The 22,403-nt window shown below is 42.2% G+C and overlaps 1 protein-coding gene and 1 pseudogene across 1 annotated transcript; both read right to left on the reverse strand.

The window, feature by feature from the left end:
- Nucleotides 1-22,403, reverse strand: part of LOC132842591 (uncharacterized) — a 522,997-nt pseudogene that overhangs the window by 209,475 nt on the left and 291,119 nt on the right.
- LOC132842128 (piggyBac transposable element-derived protein 4-like) lies at nucleotides 125-1,813 on the reverse strand. The gene has a single exon (XM_060864794.1). It carries the CDS (start codon nucleotides 1,811-1,813, stop codon nucleotides 125-127), a length of 1,689 nt encoding a protein of 562 aa, XP_060720777.1.

Below are 22,403 nucleotides of genomic sequence, written 5' to 3' on the forward strand. Positions count from 1 at the left end.
ATTATTTTATCTCTGACAAAAAAATAATTGCCTTACAATTTGGATTTGTTTGTTTGCACTTTACCAGAATAAACGCTCTCTGTAATTTCATTCATTTTGTCTACTTTTCTGATTTCTGAAAGTTTCAGACCTGACACCGCTTTCTTTTAGAATCAGGTGGCCTCAGTGGGGTTGTGGCTGTGCTGGATAAGGTTGAGACAGGGCTGGCGGAGGAGGATGCAGGCACTGATGCTCTTTGTGTTGCTGATGGCATGGATGGGGTACTAGGTGAACTCTGTACAAGCCTGACCAAGGCTGCGGCAGCTGGGTCTTGGGGCACCCGTTCCCTTCGCTCAATGTGTGCCTTGACAAGGGAACTTCCTAGCTCCTCAAGAAACATTCTTCGCTTGTTTTTTTTGGTTGAGTTCCACCCTAGGTGAATGTGGGTCCATAACACAAATGCATTGTATGCAGACACATCTAGCATGTTATAAAACACAACCATTGGCCATCTCCTGGTCATTCGCTGGCAAGTGTAGGTGGCAGTCAGCTTGTCCAGGTTGTCCACTCCTCCTTTGTTTTTATTATAGTCCAGGATTAGTATGGGCTTTTTGTCACTTACTGATGACACAGCTGCATTTTTGTGAAAAGTGGACATAAGTACGACATTCCGTTTTTTTTTTTTTGGACAATATGAAACAACAGTGGTGGTGTCTGTAAAAGCAAATTTTGAAGAAAGAGGAGCCCTGTGCTTCACCTGCAAAATTTCAGTGGGCAGCTCAGGTTTATTTTTTTTTATTGTGCCCACCATGGTAAGTTTCCTTTTGAGAAGGTCTTGTCCAAGGTCATAGCTGGTAAAAAAATTGTCACATGTGATATTGTGACCACGCAGTCCAGTAGTCATATCAAGGACTACACGTTTTCCTTGTTTTTTCTCAGGGATGCCACTCGCAGGTTTGCCTGTGTAAATCTGTAGATTCCATGCATAGCTGTTTTTTGCATCACAGGTTGCCCAGATTTTTATGCCATATTTGCCTGGCTTTCTGGGCATGTACTGCCGGAAGGGGCATTTTCCACGGAAAGGAACAAAACGTTCATCTACTGTCACCTCTGGCCCTGGGTTGAACATCAGTGGAAGGAGCTGCACCCATCTCTCCCAGACATCCTTGATGGGAACAGGTTTGTCAGATTTTACTCTAGTATCTCTGTTGTCAAATCTGAGGACTCTTGATATCATTTGAAAGTTCTGAAGTGACATTGTTGCCCGGAAAATATTTCTGCCTGTCGACGCATCCCAGAGACTATCAGTAGCCTCATTGCTGGATCTGTACACTCCAGCAAGAAGAAGAACACCAATATAAGCATTCAGGCATTCCTCATCAATGTCATTCCACATGTCGCCATGGACTTTTTTCCCTTCAAGGTTTGTCATAGAAATTATGACTTTTTTTAGTGACAATGGCATAAACAGATCAAAACATGACTTGATGTCACTTACTCTTGTCACAGCAAACCTTGTGATTCCAGGGATCATTTTGATGACATTTGCAGCAGGTGCCCTGCCTTGTAAGTCAGGAGGTACTGAGCTCCAATAGATGTTACCACTTTTGGATTTGAATGTTTCAGCAGGAGCAGGAACAGCTTCAGCCTCGGCAATCACCCCATCAGACTCATCAGATGTGTCTGTGTCTTCCGGTTGATACTCAACATTATCTTCCTCCTCAGAAACCTGCTCATCCATATCACTATTCTGTTCAGTGTCCTCCGCCTCATTTTCAGCAAAGATATGATCCAGAGCTTGGCTTATTGTAAATCTTCTTTTCATTTTCGCCATGCTGCAAAATGGAGATGTGTACTCTGCAAGTCACTAACTCTAAACTGAATTAGTCTTATGCATGCCTTACATGTCTGGACATGTCTGTCTTTATTTGTTTGTTTGTTTGTTCAGGGAATGTGACAAACAGGCAAAGAGAGAAGCCCCTAACTAAAGCTCACAGGTTTGGAAGAGGAGCTGGCTGTCAGTGGGCTGTTGGCTGACAGTATTAGTGAGCTGACAGTTTGTTTATGATTTCAGATTTGGCACTAATTATTGTATTACAATCTTATACTATAACTGGGTCAAAACCGACCCTAACAACACAAAAGTCATAATTTTCACCAAAGCATTTGATAATTTAGTAAAATTAATTTTTTTATTTTTATTTTGTTTAAATAGAGTTTCGTGACAAAGTAAAAAATCCTTGATGCGATAATCAAATTTATGTGGCACTTTTATGCATTGAAATCCTAAAAACGGGTCAATGCCGACCCTAACACAAGAGGAAGGATATATAAGCAATATATAATATTGTGTAGACCCCCCTTTCCCCTTTCTGCCACTGGATCAGGGCATCTGTGAGCTCTTGGACAGTTTTTTTTGAGCAGTGTGTTTTCTACACCATTTCTCATTACATTACATTTTATTTGCAATAAAATAAATATTTTTTCAGTTTGGTTCAGTCCATCTCCTTACTTTCATGTCACCTCGTTTCTTTTGGAAACCTTTGGGGAAAAAAGTGTTTAAAAACTTTTATCCTGTGATGTAAATCATTTCTGTCTCTACACTATACGTGTAGCTCCCTTTTAGGGCCCCAACCACAGACACTGGACTGTTTCTCAGGTGTCGTACAGCTCAGTGTGAAAGTTTACACGCGCACACACACACACACACACACACACACACACACACACACACACACACACACATGCACACATGTGTCTTAAACAATTTTGTTTTGTCTTAAACAATACCAGAGTGCTGTTAAGGACGCACAGAGGAAATACATGTCAGATTTAATTGCTCAAAATGCAAACAAGCCAAAGATACTTTTTAATACAATCAATGTCCTTCTAAATCCTGCTCCTAGTGCATCACTAGAATTTTCCGCTGACTTGTGTGAACAGTTTTTAAATCATTTTTCACAAAAAGTCGAGCGTATCAGGTCTAATATCCCATCTCAAAATTATCTTCCTCTAGAAATGATTTCACAACGGAGCTCAATATCTAGTTTTCAACTCATGTCTCCTACACAGCTTCATGAGATAGTTCTTAGTATGAAGTCCTCCTCTATTCACTCTGATGTTTTGCCTTCGCACATTTTTAGAGGTTTTTCCAGTTTTGAGTCCATTGTTAAAAAAGCATCATCTCGATCAGTATGCGCTGGATAATTACAGACCTATATCAAAATTATCCTTCATCTCAAAGGTCTTGGAAAAAGTTGTGTATTCGCAGGTCTCCTCTTACCTAAATACTTTGACACTAACATCTTTGACACATTTCAGTCTGGGTTTAGAGAACTTCACAGTACTGAAACTGCCCTATTGAAGGTTACCAATGATATTTTATTGTCACTTGACTCTGGTTCTTGCTGTATTCTAATCATGCTTGATCTAAGTGCAGCATTCGACACAATAGATCATGATATCCTTCTACAAAGACTTAATCAAGTAGCTGGTTTTCAGGGATCTGTGCTGAACTGGTTTGCTTCCGATCTTAAGGACAGATCTTTTTCTGTGAATTTGGGAAATTGTTTTTCATCTAGAGCTCAAATCTCCTATGGTGTTCCTCAGGGCTCTATCTTGGGTCCTTAGCTTTTCTCATTGTATATGCTTCCTCTCGGTTAAATCTTTCAGAAACATAATTTATCATATCATCTCTACACTGACGATACTCAATTCTATTTTCCTGTTAAAAACAATAACTGCTCTATGTCCACTCTGTTTGCTTGTCTTCAGGACATTAAGTGCTGTCTGGATCTGAATTTTTTACAGTTAAATAATGACAAAACCCAAATAATATTAAATAATAAAATTGTCTGCTAATGTACGTGATCATATTAGAAACCTTGGTGTTGTTTTTGATCCTATGTTGTCCTTTGATAAACAGATTAGCATTGATGTGAAAAGCAGCTTTTTTCAGTTAAGATCAATTGCTAAAATCAAGAAGAGTCTTTCTATGAAGGACCTTCAAACTATAATTCATGCTTTTATAACTTCGAGATTGGATTACTGCATCTCTCTTTATTTTGGTTTGCCTAAATCATCTCTCGACCGTTTACAACTGGTACAAAATGCGGCAGCGAGATAACTGACTGGCACCAGGAAACGTGAGCACATTACCCCAGTACTTGCCTCATGACACTGTCTCCCGTTTAAGTTCCGTATTGATTTTAAGATTTTACTTTATGTAAAAATGTTTTTTTAATGCTTTTAAAAGTTTTTTAAGCTTTACATGGTTGCGCTCCCCAGTATATTTGTGACCTCCTCACTCCGTACCCTACCCCTAGATCTCTTCGGTCTGCTAATCAATTCCTTCTCTCGGTACCTCGTGCACATTTTAAAACTAAGGGCGATCGGGCTTTTGCTACGGCAGCTCCAAAGTTGTGGAATAATCTCCCTCTTCATTTAAGATCTGCTACCAATGTCCCATTGTTTAAATCTGCTTTAAAAACCCACTTTTGTTCTGTGTTTTAACTTTGTTTGAAAGTGTAAAATTTTATGTGGGTTTTTTTTTTGGTTTGTTTTGGATTGTGTTTTTACTTTTGCACTATTCTTGTTTGTTTCTACTTGATGTACAGCACTTTGGCTGCAACTAAACTAAACTCACACACACACTCACACACACATACACACACACTCACACACAGACACACTCACACATACACACATACACGCACACACACACACACACTCACACACAGACACACACACATACACACACACACTCACACACATACACACAGACACACATGCACACACACACTCACACAGACACACATGCACACACACACACACTCACACAGACACACATACACACACACACACTCACACACACACTCACTCACACACACACACACTCACACTCACACACACTCACACACACACACAGACACACACGCACACACACACACACACACATTCACTCACACACACTCACTCACGCACACACACACACACACACACACACACACACTCACTCACACACACATACACACACACACATACACACAGACACACGCACTCACTCACACACACACATGCACACACACACTCACACACACACATACACACACTCACTCACACACACACACACACACACACACACACACAATTTTTTTTCAGAGTCTCTTCTCCTTGTGTACACTAGAGTGTAATACTGTGATGGTGTCTGTGATATATAAGTAAACGTGTGGCTTTGTGTCTGCACTTATGTATTTTTCTGTCTATCTTTCATCAGTGATAAAGGGAATGTGGTCATAGAGCACATTGATTCTGTACATCTGAGGTCAGTAGTGTATGTAGGAGATATGACTGACTGAGACTCATATTTAGAGTTGTATGTCTCTCTCTCCTTATCTCTCCCTGTCCCTCTCTCATCTAGAGCAGAAATAATATCAGAACACTGCAAATGAAAAAAAAAAAGAAAAAAGAAAGGAATCATAGTAATCAAACAAGAATATAAGGGGGATGTTAAATACAGTTCACAACAGAACAAAGAGAATTTCTCTGTCATGAAAAACAGTGAAAAGGTCACAAACATAAAGTTCTTAAGGCTTTTTTGTTCTGTGATAACTAATGAAACATATTGCTTACGTTCTTTTTAATACAGCAAAAAGTGGTCTGGAGTTTTCCCAATAACAGAGTTAGGTTCATTATAAAATATTGATGTTTTTCAGCAGGACTGTAGTCAGTAAATCCCAACACAACATCCTTCCTAAAGAAAACACTGTTTTTATCAATTTTAGATCTAAAAAAAAAAGTACATCTTGGGATGTGGTAGCTCAGTGGTTAAGGTGTTCGACTACTGATCGGAAGGTCATTGGTTCGAGTCCCAGGTCCACCATGTTGCCACTGCAGGGCCCCTGAGCAAGGCCCTTAACCCCTTAATTGCTCAGGTGTATAAACTGAAATAAAAAAAATGTACTCTGGGTAAGAGTGTCTGCTAAATGCTGTAAATGTAAATGTACATCTTGCCAAAATTCCTTTGTGAAAGAACAATTCCAAAATAAATGAACAACATTTTCGTCAAATGCATCAAAGAAAGAGCAACTGGAGGAGATATCACTTTAAAACTTTTATAAGTAATATCTTGCTTTCTAGTGTTTATGAATTATTTTGTAGGAAATTTCTTTCACATTGTTGGAAAGAAAAAAGGTATGTGGAAGCATCTATACTCTTTTCCAGGGGAAATATAATACTATGTTGCTCCAGTAAGCAGTAACGTGTGGTAAGGAGACAATATCTTTCAGGAACAACAAGTGAACGGTGTTATTATTGTTTTTGCCAGGAGAACTAAAACACAGCTTACCTATGAAGATATCAGTCAAGCTAAGGGATGCAGGTAGTAATGGATGAGAAGCTCTCAGTAAGGTGAGAGCACCTGATAAAATAGCGTCCATAACTATAGAAAAATTCTTTTGGTGAGACAGGAAACTGAAAATGATCATGATTTCTAGAGCAGAAATAATTCTAGAGCAGAAATAATATCAGAACACTGCAAATGAAAAAAAAGAAAAAAGAAAAAAGAAAGGAATCATAGTAATCAAACAAGAATATAAGGGGGATGTTAAATACAGTTCAAAACAGAACAAAGATAATTTCTCTGTCATGAAAATCAGAGAAAAGGTCACAAACATATAACGTTCTTAAGGCTTTTTTGTTCTGTGATAACTAATGAAACATATTGCTTACATTCTTTTTTAATACAGCAAAAAGTGGTCTGGAGTTTTTCCCAATAACAGAGTGTCACAACCGGGGACGGAAGGAGACAGACCCGTACGCAGGATAGCTTCAAAAGAGGGGGGTTTAATAAACACAGGAAGACATAGACAGAAATAACAATAACTAAAACAATATAAATGACTACATTTAACACGACTTGACAGGACGAGGGGAAACGTAACTACACTAATGAATCCGCGCTGCCATTGGCAACGCGGCTCACATAAATACACACACAGTCAATCACAGGATGGGAAACAGGTGAGGAGACAGGGAGGAGCGGACGAAGGCGTGGCAGACACGTGACAATAATAAAAACATTCGCACGTGTCCAAAGGTCCGCGCTGATCCCTGACAGAACCCCCCCCTTAAGGCGCGGCTCCCGAAGCGCCAAAACCCGACAAGGTCCAGGAGGGGGGGCGAGGCCCACGGTGACTGGCAGGTGAGGGGAGCAAGGACGACGGCGAGGCCAGTGGGGGGAGCAAGGACCACGGCAAGGTAGGCGAGGGGAGCCAAGGCACACGGCGAGGTAGGTGGGGGGAGCAGGGCACACGGCGGCGCAGCCAAAGAGGGCCGAGCGACGTCCACAGCCGAGCTGAAGGGCCGAAGCGACGTCCACAGCCGAGCTGTAGGGTCGAGTGACGTCCACCGCCGAACTGAGGTGCCGAGCAACATCCCCCGACGCACCGCGGCCAAACCCCCGCCTCGGCGACCTGAGAAAAGGGGCGGGAGGGCGGGAAGGATCCTCCGCCTCGGGCCCGCAGCACCCCCCGCGGAAAGAGTGAAGCGACGTCCTCCTCGGGATCTGTACCGGAAACGGAGCGGCGTCCTTCACCGGAAACGTGCGGGGCGATGCCGCAGGGCACCAAAAAAAAAGGGGGCCAACCAGGATGACGACATCCTCCACGAACCTGGTGAGGATGTCACTGGACTCAGGCCCGGAAGGACTGACGGAACAGTCCGGGGGGAAGGATCCTCCGCCTCGGACCTGCAGCACCCCCCGCGGAAAAAGTGAAGGGACGTCCTCCTCGGGATCTGTACCGGAAACGGAGCGGCGTCCTTCACCGGAACATGCGGGGCGATGCCGCAGGGCACCAAACAAAAAAAAAGGGGCCAACCAGGATGACGACATCCTCCGCGAACGTGGTGAGGCGACGTCCTCCTCGGGATTGACCGGAAACGGAGCGGCGTCCCTCACCGGAGAAATGCGGAGCGATGTCACTGGACTCAGGCCCGGAAGGACTGACGGAACAGTCCCAGGGGGAAGTGACGCGACGTCCTCCTCGGAAAAAAACGGAAACGGAGCGGCGTCCTTCCCCGGAGAAAAAAAGGCAAAAAGGAAAAAAAAGGCCGGTCCGAGCTGGAAGCTATCCTGCTGGGTCTGCTGGGTTTTAAGGCGGATCATTCTGTCACACCCGGGGACGGAAGGAGACAGACCCGTAAGCAGGATAGCTTCAAAAGAGGGGGGTTTAATAAACACAGGAAGACATAGACAGAAATAACAATAACTAAAACAATATAAATGACTACATTTAACACGACTTGACAGGACGAGGGGAAACGTAACTACACTAATGAATCCGCGCTGCCATTGGCAACGCGGCTCACATAAATACACACACAGTCAATCACAAGATGGGAAACAGGTGAGGAGACAGGGAGGAGCGGACGAAGGCGTGGCAGACACGTGACAATAATAAAAACATTCGCACGTGTCCAAAGGTCCGCGCTGATCCCTGACACAGAGTTAGGTTCATTATAAAATATTGATGTTTTTCAGCAGGACTGTAGTCAGTAAATCCTAACACAACATCCTTCCAAAAGAAAACACTGTTTTTATCAATTTTAGATCTAAAAAAACAAGTACATCTTGGGATGTGGTAGCTCAGTGTTTAAGGTGTTCGACTACTGATCGGAAGGTCATTGGTTTGAATCCCAGATCCACCATGTTGCCACTGCAGGGCCCCTGAGCAAGGCCCTTAACCCCTTAATTGCTCAGGTGTATAAACTGAAATAAAAAAAATTTACTCTAGATAAGAGTGTCTGCTAAATGCTGTAAATGTAAATGTACATCTTGCCAAAATACCTTTGTGAAAGAACAATTCCAAAATAAATGAACAACATTTTCATCAGATGCATCAAAGAAAGAGCAACTGGAGGAGATATCACTTTAAAACTTTTAGAAGTAATGTCTTGCTTTCTAGTGTTTATGAATTATTTTGTAGGAAATTTTTCACTTTGTTGGAAAGAAAAAAAGGTACGTGGAAGCATCTATACTCTGTTCCAGGGGAAATATAATACTATGTTGCTCCAGTAAGCAGTAACGTGTGGTAAGGAGACAATATCTTTCAGGAACAACAAGTGAACGGTTTTATTATTGTTTTTGAACTAAAGCACAGCTTACCTATGAAGTGATCAGTCAAGCTAAGGGATGCAGGTAGTAATGGATGAGAAGCTCTCAGTAAGGTGAGAGCACCTGATAAAATAGCGTCCATAACTATAGAAAAATTCTTTTGGTGAGACAGGAAACTGGAAATGATCATGATTTTTTTTTTTTTGTATGTAAATAAAAAGCCATTAGAATTAATTACATGACTGACCAGTAGAATGTTCTTGTCAAACCAATTTTGAAAGAATATGGACTTATTCTTGTAAAGAACAGCACAGATATTCCAAATAAAATATTTGTAGGGTGAGAAGTTGTGCGTAAATTTCAGGGACCAAGCCGAATGAACCTGCCTGTGAAAAGGAGATAATTTAGCTACTCAAGCTAAAGCGTCCCCTCAAGCAGCCATCTTTGTCCGTCCCACAACCAAGTGCAATTTCTTTCCTGTTTAACTAAAACGTGAATGATTTGAAGTGTATGTTTGCCTTTATGTAACAAAATAACTGTGTGTGTGTATGTGTGTGTGTGTGTGTGTGTGTACAAACTAGGGATGAGCGAGTACAGCATTATCTGTATCTGTATCTGTATCTGTTAACCATATGAATTATCCGTATCTGTATCTGTACTCGGAGTGGGTGGGGCAGTAGGCGGGACTAGGAAGTAGGCGGGACTTGCCTTGAAATGGGCGGGGCTTTAACCAGTAATAATTAATTTGTAATATTTATAACACTAGCTTACTACCTTTATGTTTTTATGAAATACAGAAAAAACGTGTCAGACACTCAGTGTCTGGTTATTGGTTAGAGACAGCTGAAGGTTTAAAAAAGAAAAAAAATCTCCGACAGGCAGAGACGCAATGCGAGTCGCATACTACCAAGCAAGCACCACGTCTGAACGAACCCACGTTTACCAGAACTCTACTGGTTAGTAAGTACGTATTATTAACGTTACAACCCGAAGTAAAAAGCTGAAGAAACCCTAAACGTTAACGGAAAAGACCCGTGAACCCGAGTGACTGAGGGAGAGACAGAGAGCTGTTGTGTGTGTGACTGTGAGTGGGCAGAGCGAGACACAGCAACACAATACATCTGTATGTGTGTAGGGGAGGGGCGCTGTGACTAGCCTATCACTGTAGGGGAGGGGCGCTGTGACTAGCCTATCATTGTAGGGGAGGGGCGCTGTGACTAGCCTATCACTGTAGGGGAGGGGTGCTGTGACTAGCCTATCACTGTAGGAGAGGGGAGCTGTGACTAGCCTATCACTGTAGGGGAGGGGCGCTGTGACTAGCCTATCACTGTAGGGGAGGGGCGCTGTGACTAGCCTATCACTGTAGGGGAGGGGCGCTGTGACTAGCCTATCACTGTAGGGGAGGGGCGCTGTGACTAGCCTATCACTGTAGGGGAGGGGCGCTGTGACTAGCCTATCACTGTAGGGGAGGGGTGCTGTGACTAGCCTATCACAGAACGCTGACACAATCAGCTACCCAATGATGATTTTCATTCAATCCGAGCACAGATATTGACTCGTATTACTCGTATAATACTCGTACTCGGCAGAAGTGCTTTATCCGTACCGGATACTCGTTTCAGCCAAGTATCCGGCTCATCTCTAATATAAACTGTGTGAAAGTTTGACTCACTGGCAAGGTGTGAGGGTGGTGTGTGTTGAAGAATGTGTTTTAGCGGTCGGTAACGTGGTGGGGTACGAGAACATTGTCTCTGCCTCACGCATGAACAGTGCAATCATGATTTTTGTGAATGATGTTAATAAAGTGAATAAACTGGTTCAGAAAGGTACTGTGATTAATAACGAACTCAGATTGGTTTCAGTTCTCAAGCAAAAAAGGTTATTCTGTCAAATGTCCCTCCTTTTATAACAGATGAAGCTCTTGGTAAAGAGTTGACTCAGTACGAGCAAATGGTTTCCCCCATTAAGAAAATCCCCCTTGGCTGTAAGTCTAGTTAACCACCTGGTATCTTTTACATGAGTGTTTTTTATGGTTCTTAAAGAAGGTGTAGACGAACTAAATTTAAATTAAATGTTGAAATTATCTTCAACAAAATTTCTTATTTGTTTCTTCTGATGCTGATATCAAATGTATAATATTTGATATAAAGATATTTTAAAAATATATGTTTTAAATGTAGGGGGGCACGGTGGCTTAGTGGGTAGCACGTTCGCCTCACACCTCCAGGGTTGGGGGTTCGATTCCTGCCTCCACCTTGTGTGTGTGGAGTTTGCATGTTCTCCCCGTGCCTCGTCCGTAGTGTGTGATTGTGTGAGTGAATGAGTGTGTGTGTGTGTGCCCTGTGATGGGTTGGCACTCCGTCCAGGGTGTATCCTGCCTTGATGCCCGATGACGCCTGAGATAGGCACAGGCTCCCCGTGACCCGAGGTAGTTCAGATAAGTGGTAGAAAAAAGTGAGTGAGTGAGAGTGAGTTTCCCGAGTCAATAACTCGAATCTGTGAATACGTTGTTACTACACAAATAACACCTCTTTTCTATCGTAGTAATGTAGAGAGGCAGCTACAACCACGTTTTGCTAGAAACAGCATTTAGCTCAGGTGTTATTGACTCAGGAAACTCCAATCTGTGAATATGTGCCAACTTCCTGCTCCTTCAGTTCTCTCCAGCGCTGGAAAGCTGATCCTATATTAACACATCCTACTTCTTACCTTATCGTAAGCCTTTCTTCGCTTTCTTTCTTTGTTTTTATCCTCCATGTCAATGTTAAAACCCCTTTCTGCTAATGTCACACATCCACACTGAACACTCTCTCTGCCCATACTGACAAGACACGCCCCTTTCTGCTCATTGGCTACACGTTTGTTTTGATTTTTGTTTAGCTTGTCGTCCTGATTCAGTTTTCTGAAGCATTTCTCAAATATCGGAGACCCCACCTTTAATAACTGAACTGAACTGTACTGAGCACAACACACACATGTACATCAACTGTATGGACTGTACAGACTTACACCAAATACACACACTTCCAATATACATCCATCAAACTGTTTACATGCTGTTTTACACACTGTTTTTGCTGTTTACACATTCTGTCTCACATTTCAGTTGATTGCTGTTTTGCACAATCCTTTACATTATCTCAGGGACCTGCTGCTATAACACTGTTCATTCCAGTATTTCTGCACATGCTATATTGTTGAACACACAGTATTTACACTGAACACACAGTATTTACACTGAACATACAGTATTTACACTGAACAGCATGGTTTCTGTTTATTGTCTTTTGTGTATAGTCTTGTGTATTTTTTGTTTGCACTGTCTTTTGTCCTGCACTGTCTTGTCTGTCTTGTTTGTCTTGTCTGTCTTGTTTGTCTTGTCCAGCACTGTGTACACCAGGTTACACAGATACACTTTATGTATCTAGGACTATGTATATTACAGTTTTTTTCAGTCGCTAACAAGCGTTTGTCCAAACAGTTGTCACATTTTCAAAACTCTAAACACAATTAGCACAGCATCAGTCTTTTGTGGCCATACCATTCACACATTTCATGTCGTTTTCACACAATATGCAATCAGTGAACACATTTCAACAATGCTTACATTTTCTTAACAGACAAGCTATACCTCCCAACAAAATTATAGATTGTTTTTGTAGTATTCACGAATGTTAACACACAACGTCCCACAATAGCAAAAACAATATTCCAAACCTTAGATACAGTATAAAAACTTCTGCTTCTGCAATGATATCAGTTCAAAAACAATATATCTCAGCTGATAATAAACAAACAATTGAATAATTGACACACAGCTGATTTATGTTGGGTGAATTGGGCCAAAAACAGCTGATTCCAGTCTGGCTTAGACTCAGTGGCAGGGGTTATTTTTTTCTATTACTATAAAATGAGAACTTTGAGGAGTGATGTTTTTGGAAACAGAAACAGAAAAAGACAAACACTGTAATGTCTGGACATGGAAGAGGAAGAGCAAGGGGCCCAGGAAGAAGACCAGCTCCAGTGAGAGATGCAGGGCCAGGGAGAGGTGCAGTGAGAGGTGCAGTAAGAGGTGCAGTGAGAGGTGCAGTAGGAGGTGCAGGTGCAGTGAGAGGTGCAGTAGGAGGTGCAGGTGCAGTGAGAGGTGCAGTGAGAGGTGCAGTAAGAGGTGCAGTGAGAGGTGCAGTAGGAGGTGCAGGTGCAGTGAGAGGTGCAGTGAAAGGTGCAGTGAAAGGTGCAGTAGGAGGTGCAGGTGCAGTGAGAGGTGCAGGTGCAGGAAGAGGAGCAGGCCCAAGGAGAGGGCAAGGTAGAGGTGTAAGAATGCGTGGTGGTGGCATTCCAAGGGCTGCAAGAACAGTAGTCAGTGATGAAATTCGTGCCACTATCATTGACCATGTAATCAACCACGGTCTCTCACTGAGAAAGGCTGGAGTGCAACCCAATTTGACCCGGTCAAAGGTTGCCTCCATTATTCGCATCTTTCAACAAACCAACAGGTAAGTATTGCATTTTACATGGATTGTTTCTATTCTCACTTGACATGTCAATAAGGTCATACAGTAATGCATATGTTGATTTTTTTCCCCTCTAAAGAATGCAACGTCTTCCACCCTCTGGGGGAAGAGGAAAGCTCCTCAATAATGATCAAGAGCTTGCCATTGTAGAAATGGTTGTTGGAAATAATGCAATAAAACTGCATGAAATTAAAACTAGAATTGTGGAGGACCATGAGATATTTGGCAATATAGAAAGCATCAGCCTCACAACCATTACACGGACATTGTACAAACACAGAGTGCGGATGAAGCAGCGCTACACTGTTCCCTTTGAGAGGAACAGTGAGAGAGTTAAGGAGCTACGACGACAATATGTCCAGGTATAGTGTATATTTAATTCAATGTCCAGTTATATAAGCTTTGCACTTTGCAAGTAGGTAACCTACACAGTAATAGGTTACAGTACAGTATGGTATACAGTAATGACATGATATACATAAACTTTGTTTCAGAGAGTTATGGAATTGAAGGCCAACCAGGCCCCTCATGAATTCATTTACATAGATGAGGCAGGATTCAATCTATCCAAAAGGCGTTCGACGTGGACGAAATATAATTGGAAAAAGGGCCACAGTTGATGTGCCAGGACAGAGAGGGGCAAACATTACCATGTGTGCAGCAATGGCAAATGCAGGATTACTCCTTCACAGATGTCAGGTTGGACCCTATAATACCGAGCGCCTCCTTGCCTTTCTCAATGATCTCCACCAGCGCCTGGTACCAGAGCAGGATCAGGAGGGTGAAAACATGAGGACCTTTGTAATTACCTGGGACAATGTTGCTTTCCATCATTTGCAAGCAATAACAGCATGGTTTGAAGTCCACCCAAGACTGGTAAGTCTCTTCCTTCCACCCTATTCACCTTTCCTCAACCCCATAGAGGAGTTCTTTTCTGCATGGAGGTGGAAGGTTTATGACCATCAGCCACATGACCAGATGTCCCTCCTTGAAGCCATGGATGCTGGCTGCAGGGACATCACAGTTCAAGATTGCCAAGGGTGGATCTGACATACCAAGTGGTTTTATCCCAGGTGCATTGCCTTGGATGATATCAGATGTGATGTTGATGAAAAAATCTAGCCATGGGGGTCACAGTCCAGTGACTTCTGTGCCGGTCCCAAGCCCGGATAAATAGAGAGGGTTGCGTCAGGAAGGGCATCCGGCATAAAACATTGCCAAATCTAACCATGCGAGTTGTCAGTAAGAATTTCATACCGGATCGGTCGAGGCCCGGGTTAACAACGACCGCCATCGGCGCCGTTGACCTACAGGGCGCCGGTGGAAATTGGGCTACTGTTGGTCGAAGGAGTAGAGGAGGGAGGAGAGTGCACAGACAGAGAGAGAAGAGGAAAGGTAAGAGTGTAGGACTGAGAATAGGGACTCTGAATGTTGGTACTATGACAGGGAAAGGTAGAGAGCTGGCTGATATGATGGAGAGAAGGAAGGTGGATATACTGTGTGTACAGGAGACCAAGTGGAAGGGTAGCAAGGCTCGTAGTATAGGAGCAGGATTCAAGCTGTTTTATTATGGTGTGGATAGTAAGAGAAATGGGGTAGGTGTGGTCCTGAAGGAGGAGTTTGTGAGGAATGTTCTGGAGGTGAAGAGAGTGTCAGACAGGGTGATGAGTCTGAAGTTAGAGATTGAAGGGGTGATGTTGAATGTTGTTAGTGGTTATGCCCCACAGGTAGGTTGTGAGTTAGAGGAGAAAGAGAGATTCTGGTGTGAATTCGATGAGGTGATTGAGAGTATTCCCAAGGGTGAGAGAGTGGTGATAGGAGCGGATTTTAATGGACATGTTGGTGAGGGGAACACAGGTGATGAGGAGGTGATGGGCAAGTTTGGAGTTAAGGAAAGGAACCTTGAAGGACAGATGGTAGTAGACTTTGCTAAGAGGATGGACATGGCTGTGGTTAACACGTATTTTCAGAAGAGGGAGGAACATAGAGTGACTTACAAGAGTGGAGGTAGGAGAACACAGGTAGACTACATCCTTTGTAGAAGAGGCAATCTGAAAGAGATTAGTGACTGTAAAGTGGTAGTGGGAGAGAGTGTAGCCAGACAGCATAGGATGGTGGTGTGTAGGATGACTCTGATGGTCTGTAAGAGGAAGAGGTCAAAGATAGAGAAGAAAACTAAGTGGTGGAAGCTGAAAAAGGAGGAATGTTGTGAGGAATTTAGACAGAAGTTGAGGCAGGCTCTGGGTGGTCAGGTAGTGCTGCCGGATGACTGGGAAACTACAGCAGAAGTGATCAGGGAGACAGGGAGAAAGGTGCTGGGTGTGTCATCTGGAAGGAGGAAAGAAGATAAGGAGACTTGGTGGTGGAATGAGGAAGTTCAGGATAGTATCCAGAGGAAGAGATTAGCCAAGAAGAAGTGGGATATGGACAGGACTGAAGAGAATAGACAGGAATACAAGGAGTTACAGCACAGAGTGAAGAGGGAGGTGTCTAAGGCCAAGCAGAAGGCATATGACGAGTTGTACACTAGGTTAGACACTAGAGAAGGAGAGAAGGACTTGTACAGGTTAGCTAGACAGAGGGATCGAGATGGGAAGGATGTGCAGCAAGTTAGAATTATTAAGGATAGAGATGGAAGGGTGCTCACAAGTGAGGAGAGTGTACAGAGGAGATGGAAGGAATACTTTGAGGAGCTGATGAATGAGGAAAATCAGAGGGAAAAAAGAGTAGAAGGGGTGAACTCTGTGGAACAGGAAGTAGATAAGATTAGAAAGGATGAAGTCAGGAAGGCTTTGAAGAGGATGAAAAGTGGAAAGGCAGTTGGTCCTGACGACATCCCGGTAGAGGTCTGGAAGTGTATAGGAGAGGCAGCAGTGGAATTTTTAACTAGTTTGTTCAACAGGGTATTAGAAAGTGAGAGGATGCCTGAGGAATGGAGAAGGAGTGTGTTAGTGCCGATCTTTAAGAATAAGGGTGACGTGCAGAGTTGCAGCAACTATAGGGGGATAAAGTTGATGAGCCATACAATGAAGTTGTGGGAAAGAGTAGTGGAAGCTAGGTTAAGGAAGGTGGTGGAAATTTGTGAGCAGCAGTATGGCTTCATGCCCAGAAAGAGCACAACAGATGCAATTTTTGCTCTGAGAATGTTGATGGAGAAGTATAGGGATGGTCAGAGGGAGTTGCACTGTGTGTTTGTAGACTTAGAGAAAGCGTATGACAGGGTGCCAAGAGAAGAGCTGTGGTACTGTATGAGGAAGTCAGGAGTAGCAGAGAAGTATGTCAGAGTGGTGCAGGACATGTATGAGAGGAGCAGGACAGTGGTGAGGTGTGCTGTAGGTCAGACAGAGGAGTTCACAGTGGAGGTGGGACTGCATCAGGGATCGACTCTGAGCCCCTTCCTGTTTGCTATAGTGATGGACCAGTTGTCAGAGGAGGTCAGACAGGAGTCTCCTTGGACGATGATGTTTGCAGATGACATTGTGATCTGTAGTGAGAGCAGGGAGCAGGTGGAGGAAAACCTGGAGAGGTGGAGGTTTGCGCTGGAGAGAAGAGGAATGAAAGTCAGTCGTAGTAAGACTGAGTACATGTGTGTGAATGAAAGGGAGGGAAGTGGAACAGTAAGGTTACAGGGTGAAGAGGTGAAGAAGGTACAGGAGTTTAAGTACTTGGGGTCAACAGTCCAGAGTAATGAAGAGATAGTAAATAGTAAAGAAGCGAGTGCAGGCAGGTTGGAGTGGGTGGAGAAAGGTGTCAGGAGTTCTGTGTGATAGGAAAATATCAGCAAGAATCAAGGGGAAGGTGTACAGGACAGTGGTGAGACTGGCTGTGCTGTATGGTTTAGAGACAGTGTCACTGAAGAAGAGACAGGAGTCAGAGCTTGAGGTAGCCGAACTGAAGATGTTGAGGTTCTCTTTGGGTGTGACAAGATTGGACAGGATTAGGAACGAGTACATCAGAGGGACAGCCCATGTTGGACGTTTGGGGGACAAAGTTAGGGAGGCGAGATTAAGATGGTTTGGACATGTTCAGAGGAGGTAGAGTGAGTATATTGGTAGGAGAATGTTGGACATGGAGCTGCCAGGCAGGAGGCAAAGAGGAAGGCCAAAGAGGAGGTACATGGATGTAATTAATGAGGATTTGAAGCTAGTGGGTGCAAGTGTTGAGGATGCAGAAGATAGGGTTAGGTGGAGAGAGATGATTCGCTGTGGCGACCCCTGAAGGGAAAAGCCGAAAGAAGAAGAAGAAGAAGAAGATGTTGATGAAAACATGTGGCCTAACCCTGAAGATCGCAGGGATTAGATACATTAATTTTGTGCTTTTTTTAGTCCCCCCCCCCCCCCCCCTTCTTATCTGGGCTTTTTGCTGTTTTGTTTTTTGTTTTGTTTTTTGTTTTTCAGAATGCTCTTATATATGATATTTTGTTCACTGTAAGCAATACTGTAAAACTTTTTCTGTTCTATTATATTGTGTTTCTACTGTACCTCCTTTAGTAAACAGTAAAGAAAAAAGAACTGATTTGCTTTTTACTGGAATGCGTTTGAATGTGAACATTACTGTACATGTGGACATACAGTTCCCAACTAAGTAATTTTGTGTAAAAGGTGGATTGCATGTTACCTGAAACATAAAAGTCTATGCAGTTTTTCTAATGTCAAAAATAGCCAGTATTTTGAAACCTGGTGTACTTTGATTGACTGCATATACCTTGTGAAGTGAAAACAAGTGTTATTCTTTGACAGAATAATTTCATTTTGAGTCAGATTTCCAGTGTTTCGGTAAAGTTAGTGTGTGCAGAGAAAGATGTGTTCTGTTTTGAAATGGAGAGTTAGTATATATTTAACAAAATGTGTTTTTGAGAGGAAAATTATCAATTTGGCCAATTGTGTTTTTGTCATGACTCAGCCCGGACTTTTGGCCATGTGCTATTGTTGTTGTCACTGTCTGCCCTGCCTTCGTCTGCTCCTCCCTGTTTCATCACCTGTTCCTAATGTTGTCATTATCTGTATAGTATTTAACTGAGCCGCGTTGCTGAATGCAGCGCGGAATCATTAGTTTCATTATACCCGGTGTGGCGTCTAGTCCATGTTAAGTGTCGTCATCTGTTTTATTTCTGTTCTCGTCATGTTTTTGTACCTGTCTTCATCATTTATTAAACCCCCTTTTGTCTGTCTCCTTCCAGCCCCCGGATGTTACAGTTTTGTAGGTGTAAGTCTGTGTTAAGAGTTTAGAAAAATTATCTTAAGTATAGGTAAGCACTTGTTAGCGATTGAAAAAAACTGTAATATACAAATGAATATATATGTACTATAAATATAATGTATATATGAATATATATATATATATATATATATATATATATATATATATATATATATATATATATATATATATAATGTGTGTTCTATGATTATAATATACAGATGTCTATTACTATAAACTAAAATTTACAGAAGGGTATGTGCTATAAACAAAATATATTGTTATTACGATAAACCGCAATATACAGGAGGATATGTACTATGATCATGAAATGTAGTGGAGTAAAAGTGAAAGTTGACATAAATTTAAATAGCGAAGTAAAGTACTGTCATGTGCAACGAACCGCCGGACGAGCGTCGCCATAGAGACGCGTCCCCGGAGTACTAGCGCGCTTCCGGACTACACTTCCCATCAGCCACCGTTCTTCCTGATTACCGCACCAGCTGTTCCTCATCTCCGTTCACATAAAATCACGCCAGAACGTCTTTCCTGTGCGAGGTCTCGACTAGTCTTTGTACAGTCACTCTGAGCGTTTCCAGTGTTCTATCCTTCGGCTTTCTCTCCTGTTTTCCCTCTCTGTATTTCTGATCGTTTGCCGCCTGCCCCGACCTTTTGCCTGTCCCCGATTCTGATTCTGCCCTCTGTCTCTCACTACTGTTTGCCGATTCTGATCTATGCCTGTCTGACTCTGCCTGTGTTTAAGCATTAAACACTTACTGCTGCAAATGGATCCACAGCCGTATGCCTCCTCTTTATTACAAGTACAGATACGTGACATTTCTACTTAAGTACAGTAACGAAGTATTTGTACTACGTTACATTACAACACTGTTTCTATTCCTTTTGGACAAAAGATGACCCCAGTATTTCCTGTCTGGTTTTGGGCTTTTTCCAATGACTTTGCACTTAAACTAACTTCCCTTTTTTTGCACATTTATATTGGGCAACTTCCTCTTAAAAGTCATTAAAACTTACTTAATTCACAACTTAATCTTAAAAGTCACACTTTTTACAGTCAGTCTGAGTGGCTCATAGCTTTTGTTGTTCAATTATATTTTACTTCTTTAGTTTATTTCAATTGTTGTTATTTAAAGTCTGAACTGCTGTCTGATGTAGTTGTAATTGTAGCATTGCTCAATGAAGAAGCATGAGATCTGGGATTCTGGGGTAATTTCCTATTTACAGGACATTTTAGCTGGAAGCTATAAACAGATCTGATGAGAAATACAACAGTGAAACATCTGTCCCACAGTTAAGCTTGGAGGAAAAGGTGTGATGGTGCTGGGAACCATTTCAGCTGTTAGTCCTGGTGAAAAGTGCACTAATAATATAGTTTAAAAAAAGCTGTATATAGGTTTATCCACAAGGCGTAAACGTTTAAAGAAACCAAGTGGTAAAGGTTTTCCATACTAAATCACTATCTATTTAATCTGTTCTAATTTTCTGACCACTGATTTGACTTTAAGACCTTTAAAATATTAAATTAATGGTTCAGCACTGACATAACACCTAATATTTAACATACTGAGAATCTTAAAGTCTCTATAATATTAAACACACTCACATCTAACTTGTCTAGTGTTCAAGCAAGTTGAAGTTGAGTGTTGAAGTGTTGAAACTTTTTGTTAGTTCTGTTAGTTTTATCAGATGTAAACACTCCAACTTTACTCATGTGTCACCAAATAACTAAACCCACCAAAAGTAAGAGCCCTCAGATGTTGTCTCTGTGCATCATGGTTCAGATTTTTTATTATGGTTTGCACTGTAAGTGTACAAATTGTTCTCTGCTGGCACCCAAGAAGGCAGCCATGGTGATCTCATTATTAATTTATTTTCTTTTTGTTTTTAGCAGGAAAAAAGAAGCCATGGATTTGCAAATTGTAAAGAAAACTCAAAGCCTCGCCACAGCCGAGGAGATGAGGAACCAAACCAAGCTTGTGATGCAGCCGTATGCCAACTGGGAGGAGTATCTGACTCCTGCTCCTCTCTCCATAGCCATCCTGGGAGAGCTGGTCTTCATCTCCTCCAATACAGATTTCTCCATCAACAAGAACCCACCTAAAGATGGCTACAAGTTCATCAGATACCCAGAGTCATTTCGTGCCTGCCTCATGCAGGTGTGTAACTCAGGCTGGTGCGCTTTCAACGAGGCCCATAAGAACATGGATCAGATTAGACTCCACACCATGGAAGTTCCTGATTACATGAAGTCAGCTGTGAAGATCCTGTTCCAAAACAATGATGAGGTTGTTGAAGCTCACCTCCCTGACCAGTTGGAGAACATCCGTGTTGTTGCAGATAACTCTCTTGAGCTGGTCAATTCAACAGAAAAACGGTTCACTGATGTCATCAACATTATCCAAGAACTGCTGGAAGCATGTGTAAATGCTGAGAACTTTTATGGAGAGGAGCTGGAGGAAATCAAGAGAAAAATGGAGGAAACAGTCATCAGAAGAAGCTGCTAAACGCTCAGAGAAGGTACTGAAGTACATGGAAAAGCAGCTAAATGAAGCACAAGAAAGTTACAGCAAAGCAATGGATTCACTGCCCAGTGGATGGGAAATGATAGGAATGGATTTTGTTGAAGGCATAACTGAGGCCGTCACAACTTTTATTCATTGAATAACGTCCATATCTGAAATATTTACATTAAAGTTCTTGAAGAAAAGTCAGTCAAAATGTGGAAAATCTGGATCTGGATCTAAAAGTAAAGAACCTGAAGCTGATCGCATTGATGAAATAATTATTTATAGTAAATCTGCAGAAATCCTGAAATGCACAGAGAAAATTCAAGAGTTTGTGATTGAAAACACAATTAACTGGACAGATTTGTACGATCAAAAACACAAAACTACAAAGACAAATTTTCAGGCAGATCAGTTCAAACGAATCGGGGAGAGTTTTCAAAAAAGCCCAAACTGCACAGCAAAAGAGGAAGCTCAAAACATCTGTACCAAAGGCATCGATATCTGTGAAGAACTAGCAAAGTATGCACCAGAACACAAATTTGAAGAAGCCAAAACAAATGAGTTGATTAAACTGATCAGAAACCTGAATGAATCAGCTCGTAAGTTTGACAGCAAAAGTAAATCTGTCACAAATTTTCCTGCTCTGACTCCAAAACCACCAATGATGTATAAAGAAGAAAGTAAATCTGGGAAGGTGAAAGCTTCACAAAGGGCATCAGATAATGCCAGGTTCTGCATAGAGCAGAGCCGCACTCAACTGGACCAGAGCAGAGAGATGTATGAGAAGACTGACATCCTGATCACCATGAGGAAGTGTGAGATCAAAGAGATAGACTTTAACACCACTATAAAAATGTTGGTTAAGGGTATGGATGACATGGGGAGAGTGAAGGAGCAGTGGGAGAAGATGGTGCGCTTCTTTCAGATGGTGTCCAACATTGTGAAAATCAGTCTGACCAGAACCCTTAAAAATTTTATATCCACATCTCAGAAGACACAGAAGCTTTCCTACAATGCAAAGCTCTTCTCCAAAGATCTGCTCTACAATCAAGCCTTTCAAGCCACTAACAT

This window comes from Tachysurus vachellii, chromosome 3, assembly GCF_030014155.1.
Source record: "Tachysurus vachellii isolate PV-2020 chromosome 3, HZAU_Pvac_v1, whole genome shotgun sequence".
Lineage (NCBI taxonomy): Eukaryota > Metazoa > Chordata > Actinopteri > Siluriformes > Bagridae > Tachysurus > Tachysurus vachellii.